Source organism: Nansenia antarctica, assembly GCF_963989245.1.
Source record: "Nansenia antarctica genome assembly, chromosome: 1".
Taxonomy (NCBI): domain Eukaryota; kingdom Metazoa; phylum Chordata; class Actinopteri; order Argentiniformes; family Microstomatidae; genus Nansenia; species Nansenia antarctica.
Window position 1 is genome coordinate 48,857,349 of NC_137674.1, and position 11,756 is coordinate 48,869,104.

At 47.6% G+C, this 11,756-nt stretch overlaps 1 protein-coding gene across 1 annotated transcript in view; it reads right to left on the reverse strand.

Annotated features, from left to right (window-relative positions):
• The window catches only part of dph6 (diphthamine biosynthesis 6), a gene marked incomplete at both ends in the record, with an annotated part of 88,246 nt that extends 80,350 nt beyond the window's left edge, over window positions 1–7,896 (reverse strand). The window contains 3 exons of the mRNA XM_080523624.1: window positions 5,697–5,881; window positions 7,054–7,145; window positions 7,874–7,896. Of these exons, the coding sequence (XP_080379750.1) occupies window positions 5,697–5,881; window positions 7,054–7,145; window positions 7,874–7,896 (300 nt within the window). The remainder of the gene's footprint in view (window positions 1–5,696; window positions 5,882–7,053; window positions 7,146–7,873) is intronic.
• Window positions 7,897–11,756: the final 3,860 nt, after the last annotated feature.

An 11,756-nucleotide genomic window follows, 5' to 3' on the forward strand; every position in this document is an offset into this window, starting at 1 on the left:
AGAGAGGAGATAGAGAGAAAGAGAGAGGAGAGAGAAAGAGAGGGAGAGAGAGAGAGTGAGAGAAAGAGAGAGATGGAGAGAGAGAGGAGAGAAAGAGAGAGAGGGGAGGGAGAGAGAGAGAGAAAGAGAGAGAGGGAGGGAGGGAGAGAGAGAGAGGGAGAGAGACAGAGACAGAGAGAGAGAGAGAGAGAGGGGAGGGAGAGAGAGAGAGAGAGACAGGAGGCACAGATGTGTCGACCATGTTTGGAGGATGGCGATAGAGACGTGTTATCATGTAACACAGCCCTCTCTGACCTGACCTTCAAAGGGACAGTCAACACACACACACACACACTCACACACAGACACACACACACACACACACACACACACACACTCAGACATAGACACACACACACACACACACACACACAACACACACACAGACACAGACACAGACACAGACACAGACACAGACACACACAGACACACACAGACACACACACAGACATAGACACACACACACACACACACACACACACACACACACACACACACACAGAGGGGGGGTCAGCCGGTATAAAGAGGCAGTGTGTCAGGTCAGAGCAGAGAACAGGGGGGTGAAGGACTTGAGGGATGGGAGATGACTAACGTGAGCCTTCCTCCAGGCCTGCGGGGGGGAAGGGGGGGGGGCGCTACGGCCCCCGCCTGGGGGGGCTGACACTGCTGATCTCAATCACCACCACCAACCACACCACAGCAGCAGCACGGCGCCGAGTGTGTAGTGTGTGGTGTGTGATGTGTAGAGTGTGGTGTGTAGTGTGTGGAGTGTGATGTGTGGAGTGTGATGTGTAGAGTGTGGTGTGTGTAGTGTGTGGAGTGAAGTGTGTAGTGTGTGGAGTGTAGTGTGTAGTGTGTGTGTGTGTGTAGTGTGGTGTGTGTGGTGTGTAGTGTGTAGTGTGTGGTGTGGAGTGTGTGGTGTGTGGTGTGTAGTGTGTGTGGTGTGGAGTGTGTAGTGTGTGTAGTGTGGTGTGTGTGATGTGTAGTGTGTAGCGTGTAGTGTGTAGTGTGTAGTGTGTAGTGTGGAGTGTGTGGAGTGTGGTGTGTAGTGTGTGGAGTGTGATGTGTGGAGTGTGGTGTGTGTAGTGTGTGGAGTGTGGTGTGTGTAGTGTGTGGAGTGTGGTGTGTGTAGTGTGTGGAGTGTAGTGTGTAGTGTGTGGAGTGTAGTGTGTAGTGTGTGTGTGTAGTGTGTGTAGTGTGGTGTGTGTGGTGTGTAGTGTGTAGTGTGTGGTGTGGAGTGTGTAGTGTGTGGAGAGTGGGGTGTGTGGTGTGTGGTGTGTGGTGTGTAGTGTGTAGTGTGTAGTGTGTAGCGTGTAGCGTGTAGCGTGTAGTGTGTAGTGTGTAGTGTGTGGTGTGTAGTGTGTGGTGTGTAGTGTGTAGTGTGTGGTGTGTGGTGTGTAGTGTGTAGTGTGTGGTGTGTAGTGTGTAGTGTGTGGTGTGTGGCGTACAGTATTGGCATACAGGAGAGGAGAGGAGGAAAATAAATGACTTGATCTGAATTGACGTCATCCATGCACATCGTACGGTTTGAGAGGATTTTTTTGGGGGGGATGAGATGAGTTCATCTATGAAAAGTGCATCCTGCAGTATACTGTCAAAAAGAACCACAAAGATTTTTCTCACCAAAACCAATCAAGCTAATCAACCTCGATGCTTTAAACACAGCATTCTCTCTCTCTCTCTCTCTCTCTCTCTCTCTCTCTCTCTCTCTCTCTCTCTCTCTCTCCCCCCCTCTCTCTCCCCCCCCCTCTCTCTCTCTCTCTCTCTCTCTCTCCCTCTCTCTCTCTCTCTCCCTCTCTCTCTCTCCCTCCCTCTCTCCTCTCTCTCTCTCTCTCTCCCTCTCTCTCTCTCTCTCTCTCTCTCTCTCTCCTCTCCCTCTCTCCCTCTCCCTCTCTCCCTCTCTCCCTCTCTCCCTCCCTCCCTTTCTCTCATGGCTAACACTGGGAGATAGTAGCTGACAGGGCTGACATTCAATCTCCGGCCCTGATTTATGACGGGGTATGATACCTCTCCTCCGTGCCTGGCGATAGGGAGCACCTCCCTTACCCCTTTACAAGGGAGGAACAGACGTTGAGAAAAGTGACAGATCCCCTCTGCCCACCGCCACTGACAAAACAGTTATTTCTCCCCCTCAAAGAGCGGGTTCAGAGATCAGCGGCGTGGCTGTGGTCCGCGCGTCTATCAGGTTACACACATCAAAGGGCCAGAGCCATGCCCAGCCGGGCCACGAGACGAGGGGGGCCAAGGCAGACGGGGGCATATTGTCATTCTCCGATTGTCGCCACTGCCAGGGGGGTGGGGGAGGCGAGGGAGGAGGATGGGGGGGGAAATGAGGAGGATGGGGGGGGAAATGATCAGAATCAAATGATCCCCTCTTTTGATTCTGAACGGTCCCACCGTCCACATTCTTTCAGAGAACCTGAAGTGAGTCGGGTTTGGTTTTTGGTCTCGGTCTGGAGCAGTTCCCGGGAGCGGTCCGTAGGTGGCACTGTTGGCTCACGTTAGGGGGCCGGGGCGAAGTTGTTGGAACTTCCAAGGATTTCCAAGGAGGAGGGGGGAGTCAAATATACCCACTCAAGAGTCGTCACAGTTTTCGAAAACTAAAAAATTCAAGTGTCATTTGCACACAAAAAAATTACTTCTAATGAATTCAAACCCACCAGGATGAATCTTTCACCAATATTACACCCCCAAACAGAACACATTTCGGATGCTAAAACTGCTCTTTTCCTGTGAGGGTGATTTAACAGCTAATTATCAGGAAAGGGTTTGTCGCCGTCGTCATCATCGTTGTCACCCCCCCCCCGGAGAATATAACACACGCCTCGGAATAAACTAGTTGAGGAGGAAATAATGGACCAAACCCACACACACATATACAAAAGAAATCATATCCACAAAAAAAAAGACAACATTCAACACTGAACAACCACGGCTCCTTTTGCAAAAAAAAGACGGTGAGCGAGAGAGGAAGTGTGTTGTTTACGGCGCAGGCCTGTGGGACAGTGAGAGAAGTAAACACAGAGAGGGGAGTACGGTCTGTCTGCAGTCTGCTGGGCCCTGAGACCACCCCCCCCCCCCCCCGAGACCCCCGCTGCCCTCCCCTGTGGGCCTACAGAGGGACGGGGTCACCTCAGACCTGCCCTGGAAGTGGGAAATTAGCCAAAACTGGCAATCACAGAGCCAGCTCTACTGAGCAGAGACAGGGACAGAGAGGGGAGGGGAGGGGAGGGGAGGGGAGGGGAGGAGAGAACCACAAACAGAGAGAAAGAGGAGGAGAGAAAACAGGGGGGAGAGAGTGAGGGAGTGAAAGCACAAGAGAGAGTGAGAGTATGTGTGAGAGAGAATATAGAGAGAACCAGAAAGAGAGGGAGAAACAGAAATAGAGAAAGAGAGAGAAACACAGAAAGAGAGAGGGAGAGAGAGAGAGAGAGAGAGAGAGAGAGAGAGGGAGAGAGAGAGAGGGAGAGAGAGGGAGAGAGGGAGAGAGAGAGAGAGAGGGAGAGAGAAAACGTGAAACGCCCTGAGGCAGGTTCACTGGCCCTTCCCTCTCAGGCGGTGTGTGTGTGTGTGTGTGTGTGTGTGTGTGTGTGTGTGTGTGTGTGTGTGTGTGTGGACACAGAGGGGGCCCCGGGCTGGCCCAGAGCTGGACGAACATGTCTCCTCACACACACACACACACACACACACACACACACACACACACGGACACGCACACACCCACAGACACCCACAGACACACCCACAGACACACAGACACAGAGACACACACACACAGACACACACACACGGACACACATGGACACACACACACGGACACACATGACACGCACACACACACACACACACAGACACAGACACAGACACAGACACACACACACACACACACACACACACACACACACCTACAGGGACAGAATTGAGCACTTTCCTCTTCCTGTTTACACCGTGTCAACCCCCCCCCCCCCGGCCCCCACCCCCCATCAGTAACAAGGCTTGTTATTTTGCTGCTTCTCGTGTGTGTGTGTGTGTGTGTGTGTGTGTGAGAGAGAGAGGAGAGGTGCTGCATTGGATCACATCCACCGGCAGGCGTCTGTTAGCCCTGACAGGGAGAGAGCTCTCCGTTTGAAGTGTGTGTCCAGGTAGCTCTCTCTCCTGCTGCAGGCGGTCAGTCAGGTCCACCCTGGCAGCAGGAGTGTGTTAAACACACATGCAACCCCTGACTAACGCCCGTCAGATAACCTCCCAGGCACCACGCCGGGCTTCATCAATTATTTGGCTGCCGAATGAATATTTTGCTCACCGTCCTGGCGAGAGAGGAGGGGGGGGGGGGGGAAAAGGGGGCATTTGATGAAATATTCATCTGTGATTAATTTTTGCCGTCTGATCTTTTGTCGAACAGCCAGAAGAATAGAACATTTTTCCCCGGGAAGCCTCCACAGTTGTTGGAGGACACCTGAACTCTCCAACTCTCCCGAACATAAAACTTTGATTCGCTGATAAAACATGGAACATTTCTGGCCGTAATACCGAACGATCTTCCGAGAGCTTACAGGGATTACAAGAGACTTGCGGTGGTGAGACGACCGAAACGAGACAGCGGAACACTGTAAAAAACGCTCTCTAAAATGGCCGTGAAACCCCCCCGAACGTGGCTGTAGGCGCTGAGTAAAGGTAGTGTAAAAACAGGTTAAGATGAGCCCCAGACACAGTGTGGTGTTGTTCGAAAGTGAAACAAAGCGTTCAGGCTATTCGCAGAGGAGGAACTCCGAATCCATCGGGGGAGTAGGGGGGGGGGCTAGTCTACCACACGTCTCGCCACCCTGACAAAAGCCATGTGGCCCTGAGCTCGCGTGAGAACTGTTGCATCTCGAGAGCTTGTGGCGGTTTTAACAAAACGATTACAGAGCGGATTCGTAGCAACACGGTAATACTTACTAGTATTCTTTTACTCCTTCAAACTTTCTACTCAATAGGACTAACTTATGCTAGAGAGTGACTAGAGTAAAGACAGTGATAGACACCGATACGAGACCAACACATGACCCTGTTTTTAACAATAGTCAACATGCAGCCCCTACCCACCCCTCTGAGCCACCCAGTACACCCACCCCTCTGACCCAGTACACCCACCGCTCTGACCCAGTACACCCACCCCTCTGACCCCGTACACCCACCCCTCTGACCCCGTACACCCACCCCTCTGACCCCGTACACCCACCCCTCTGACCCAGTACACCCACCCCTCTGACCCAGTACACCCACCCCTCTGACCCAGTACACCCACCCCTCTGACCCCGTACACCCACCCCTCTGACCCCGTACACCCACCCCTCTGACCCCGTACACCCACCCCTCTGACCCAGTACACCCACCCCTCTGACCCAGTACACCCACCCCTCTGACCCAGTACACCCACCCCTCTGACCCAGTACACCCACCCCTCTGACCCAGTACACCCACCCCTCTGACCCAGTACACCCACCCCTCTGACCCAGTACACCCACCCCTCTGACCCCGTACACCCACCCCTCTGACCCCGTACACCCACCCCCCTGACCCCGAACACCCACCCCTCTGACCCAGTACACCCACCCCCCTGACCCCGTACACCCACCCCTCTGACCCAGTACACCCACCCCTCTGAGGAGGCCTACCTTGACCAGGCTGAGTAGCTGGTAGAGATCCTCCACCTCGTCCCCCTCCGTCTGGCTGTAGTCCCTGGCTATCTGGAGGCTGGAGCCCTGGATGGTGCGTCTGTAGAGGGGCAGGTCCATAGCCTCGGCGTACAGGTCGATGGCCTGGTGACCTACCGTCTGGTACATGTAGCTGTCCAACTCGTCTAGGACAGGAGGAGGCAGAGAGCGGATGAGTCACACTACATCATCATCCAGCGTCTCTCATACTTCATTTGCGTTGTTTAGGAGAGGATACTGTACTGCACCTACATATCATCATCAGTTGATTTCATTTGACACGTTATTGAAAATGGAAACTTCAAAGTGAAGATTAGACACGTTGTACTTGTGTGTAACACTCTTGTAACCATTGAGAAAGTGGATCGACAGCCCTGCGTACTTGTTACAGAGGTCGGCGTCTAAAATCAAGAAACTGTGAACAGCAGAGCTGCCAAGTCTCACGCTTTGGTCGTGAGACACACGCATATCAACCAGTTCACACTCTCACAAGCAGTGCTGCCAGATTGGGCTACTTTTGGTTACACTGGACGGGTGGATTCGGCAGCTTTTAGACTGGTTGGGCTGGAAATTGTCAATCGTCTGGCAACCCTGGTAGCAAAATATGTGCGTGCAACATCGTATCTGGTAGCCTACTGGTACTTTCAAATCGCAAGTTGTTTCATCCGGTAACATAAGTTAATGGTTTACGTTTCTCTGTTCTCTTTTTCTGGTCCTCTCACACTCATGTCTTTCCCTTCCATTAATCTAATAATAATAATAATAATAATTATTATTATTAATTACAATTTACAATACAAATACAACAATTTGGGGTCCCTCAAAAAATAAAAAAGTATGTACTGTACTGTATAACATGATAGCCATCTATGAGCAATGCACTGTGTATATAAGATGATGACCAAGGGTCTTTCTGCTGTTGACCAAGGGGCTGAGTCCTGTTGATGGGGCCCAACATTTTTTTAGACTCTGTAGGCTACTGTATTTGTTTATTAAGATTTCATAAATATGATATATTGTCTGAATTTGTCTTGTTTTATCAAATGTTCCTATTATTTTCATTTCTTGTGGTTTATTATGAACAACATGTAAAATTGCAGGAAACTAGCACAAATAATTGTGTGGGAGAGAGGGGCCGCCGCTGCCAAAACATGCACAGTTTTGGGTCGCTCCACTGCCAAAAAATCTCACTCCAAACTTTTGGTGAAACTTGTTCAACTCCGAAAACACTTCTGGACCGCGCATGCATGGACCCAGTGCTCTCTGTGCTCTCTCTGGCTGGCCCATATAGGGTGTTAATAATAGGTACAACACTCACCTGTGTTCGCGGGGCGCAGATTGGCTAGAGCTACGATACTGTGCCCGGCAGCAACACATTGCATCATGTTGTAGCAGCTGTCTTTGCCTCCGCTGCAACATGAGATGAGAAATAGAAACAATAGGAATCGTCATAGAACATAATGTATTGTGTCATTTAGATTCGGGATATAGTGTGCGTGTGTGTGTGTGTGTATGAAGTATTGGGCAAATAGCCTATAGGCTACTGCATGAAGGGAGCAGAGTAATTGTGCAGGGAGAGAAAAATCACAACTGTCTGTGTTGTCTCCCATAGTTATGTCACATATGGCTTCATGGATGATAGCTAACTGGAGTATGCTGTGCAGTTGTGAGCTGGGGGTCTGATTGCTGTTGTTGAAAGTAGCAATTATCATGCATGCATAATAAACAAATGTTACCTACCTGTTAGTGTTGACGACATTGGTCAGTAAACACACACACACACACACACACACACACACACACACACAGAGAGACACAGACACAGACACAGACACAGACATAGAGACACAGAGACAGACAGACAGACAGACAGACAGACAGACAGACACACACACACACACACACACACACACACACACACAGAGAGAGAGAGAGACACACAGACACAGACACACAGACACAGACACACAGACATAGAGACACAGACACACACCCACACACACACACACACACACACACACACACACACACACACACACACACACACACACACACACACACACACACACACAGCAGACCATCAGTAGCAACATGGAAATAACAACACACTGGACTAGAAGTGACAGCAATGCGGTTACCTTATCAACGCGACTACTTTCATTTTCGTTCTGCAAAACTTTCATTTTCGTTCTGCAAAACGTCTGTCAACTGCTCTAGATAATAGCATGTGCTAAATGCATAATACAATAACGTTATTCCTGTTTGGTTACTCTGAGTGTCTGTCCTGCTTAGCAACCAACACAGCATATACACAACAACACATGTGAAATCCTACTTCCTGGTAAGAAAAAAAAACGCGGAGGACCCTTAAAAATAAGGCGTCCTCTGTGCTGCCTGATTGAAAAAAAAAACAGTTTTGATGCTTTAATGTATGGGACATTTTGTGCAGCAATAATTATGAGATAAATCTGTGTATCTGTGTTGTGCTGTATAATGTCCTGCATCGACTTTACAATAATTAGGATGGTTTATTAGTATACATGATGAGCTTGTACTGCTTGTAATGTACTGCAAGGATGCTGCATCAATATCCCTCATCTATCAATGGTCACATTGAATAGAAATTATGTGTCACAACTTGGCATCTATAATGCTGCCATATCTTAGTTACATTTCAAATAATTGTTTGATTGGAAACAATAGATCTTTTTTTTCGTTGTGTTCCAGGCGGATGATGAAGTGACAAGAGCATCAAAGCACAGTGCGTGACATTAGAATTATAAGGTTCTATCTCCATTTTTGTCAAAAAAAAAATAAAAAAATACATAATCTGATCCATTAGGTGTTTATTAATGCCTGTGTGGTGTTATTTTTAAAATGTTGACATTTTTTGGTTAGTAATTAATCAAATACAAAGGTTCCATCTCACAAAACATAATGGAATGTAAAAACTTGGACGCTCAATATCTCTGAAGTCTGAACTACCCTAAACGGAGATAGAACCTTAGAATTCTAACGCCACGAGTGGTTAGTGACGTGGAAAGGATGAAACTCCATAGGGCTATACATAGTACCTTTGACCACAGTGAGACAATAGCACACGCTCTTCTATGCTTAGTTTATTATAGATGACAAACATTAATCAAATTGGTTCAAAGGGCTACAGTATAGCAGCAGCACCAGTCCAAATAAAATAGAATCAAAATGTAGGCCTGTCTGGTATTGTGTAGCCATAGAAAAAGACCAAACGTCCACGCTATGGTATTCACTATTCACACAGGTTGTGCTGTTTCCTCTGAGGGACCACCGATGCTCAGAGGAAGCTCTTTGAAGCTCCTCGTGCTCTGTGTTGTGGTGCCAGTGCTGGGTAATTGCACTGGCTTGGTGTGCCTCGCCTCACCTGCTGCCCCTAAGCAGGCCAAAGGCAACACATTTTGTCTGAATGTACAAAATTGAAAAAGACATCTCTTCAACCCACTGCTTTTTTTTCGGTGTGTTCCTCTATCCTGTTTTGTTTTTTGTTTTGTTTTTTTTGAAAACCCCAAGACCTAAGGAAGAGCACGGTGTGCGTTTGTGTGGTGTGTGTGTGTGTGTGTGTGTGTGCATGTGTGTGTGTGTGTGTGTGTGTGTGTGTGTGTGTGTGTGTGTGCGTGCGTGCATGTGTGTGTGTGCGTGTGTGTGCGTGCGTGTGTGTGTGTGTGTGTGTGTGTGTGTGCACGTGTGAGTGTGTGTGTGTGCGTGTGTGTGTGTGTGAGTGTGTACTGTTTAGGTGTAGAGGGAGCATTAGATAAATAAACTACAGGAAAAGCCATTGGAAGCATCCTGAAATATAATGGCAGAATCATTCTAAATGTCCAGTATTTCTATTCACTATTTGAAACGTATAAACAAACGAATTGCAAGCTCATTTATGTCTCAACTTTCCTCTTCTAGGATAGGCTGACTAGGTCTTTCTGGGTTTGAATTGGGACTAGGGGGATAAATGAATAATGAAGTGCAAGATATATGAAAACAATAGAAGAAATGCGTGCGTTTATTTCAGCAGTCTCGTTTGAGAAACCGCCTTGTCTCGGAGAGGACCCCTCCCAATACCCCTGTTTGTCCTTCACTCTCCTAAACTCCTCCATTCGTCCACTGCATGTTACCCTTGTGTCGGTGATCCTTCACAACAACAACACAGCTTCATTGCCTCTGGTCATTCCCACAGAGGCCTGTGAGCTCCATCCCATGCAAATTACCTCACTTATCAGTTTTACTTTATTAAGTAGTTTATTATCCTGGACAGATTAATAAAGAAGTGTGTTGTTGTGTTTTTTATTTTATTCGTGGCAGCACTCGACCGGTGTAAAAAAGAGCGTTTTATGTCCTTTTTGTTGGCGCGGGGGGGATAAAAAGTGTTGATGGATTGTGCGACCGAGACACAAGGCAATGACGTGAATATGAGAAGCATAAATATGGAGGCAAGGCGGGCGGAAATCGAATGACACCCTTGGCCTTTTCTTAAAGGAGCATGTGCATACGACAGGTGATTTACACAGATACACAAACAAATTCTTGTTGCGCAAGGACACACAAAACTTTGGCTGTAATGAGAAAGTGTGGCCTCAAATCACTGGCCAATAAAAGGAGTGTCAGTACAGGCCAGTCAAGGTTGCACTCAGGGGGCCCAAGAATAACCACAGCAGGGGAGGCTGGTGGTGGACGAAGAAATCGGAGGAAGTCCTCATTGGGACAGGCTGGTTGTAATGTATGCATGTTTGATACCATTCTTCATTCCATTCCATGCATTAAAGGAGCCCGACCTCCGATTTCTACCTACATTCACATTTAAATGTTTTGGCATTCAGCAGATGCCTTTATCCAAAGCGACTTACAACAAATACATGTGTCTAAGTAAGTGAATCATCTATCCATCAGTCATTGCAAGAAGAAGTCATCTATGCTCGGGGCCAGGGGCAATTGGCAGATCAAAATGGAAGGAAGAATTACGTTTTCTTTTTTTCTACCTCCATCAGCCTATCCTAAAACACAATCCCACATAGGTTAGTTGTATCTAGTTGCATTCACTTTGTCAAGCTGCCCTCGAACAGGAGGTACAGGACCCCGGCCGCTAAGACAAACAGACTGAAGGACTACTTCTACCACAGGGCCGTCAAGGCCCTGAACACAGAAAAGGCCTAAGTTCTGGGCCCAGGACAGTCCGGACGGATTGTATGGCAGCTAGTGCTGAGGCACAAACATGTACATTTTCAAGCCTGCAAACTGTGACACTTTAAAATAATGTGAAAAAATACTCTTTGTGCAATATGACAACCCTAGTTGACTATCTGTGCAGTATAGTACAGTGGATTGTGTACATAGCCTTTATTGATGTAAACCAGCTCCTTACCTTCTTGTGATTTTATGCATCTATGCTTTTTCTAAAATGTGTTTTCTTTTTCCTTTCCTAACACCAGGGGAGCCACCCCTCCTAAATTTCTTTGTTTGGTACCTGTACTGTAGCAATGACAAATAAAGTCCATTCCATTCCATTCCATTCCATTCCATTCTTTTCAATAGATGTTCCAATGTAGATGCAACAAATAATACATGTAATATGCTACACATGGTGCCATTACTGTATGTCCTTCACCACAACATTTTATTTGCTTTGTATGTACTAATGCTTCATTCATTTCTGTTTTGAAAGATAACATACCAATCACAGTAGAAGAAGTCATTTATTTTTACAGCTATAGTTATACAATGCATGTTCTCAAAAGGCAGTTTCAGTTGCCTATAAGGAATAGAAAGACAATAGGGAGAAATATAATGGAGTACTGTTCTATTCTTCTGCTGGTACATGTATTTAACAACCACTTCCTCTGAAATTAGTGTGCATTAGTAACCTTCCTTAAGAGAGCGTCCTGTTGAACCTCAAGCCACTCCGCGTTCCTGTTTCCGACTTTATGCAGAACTTAATTTGGGTTTCAATTCTTCATAAGGCCACAAACACAAAGCAGAACCGGGGCTTGTGATTCG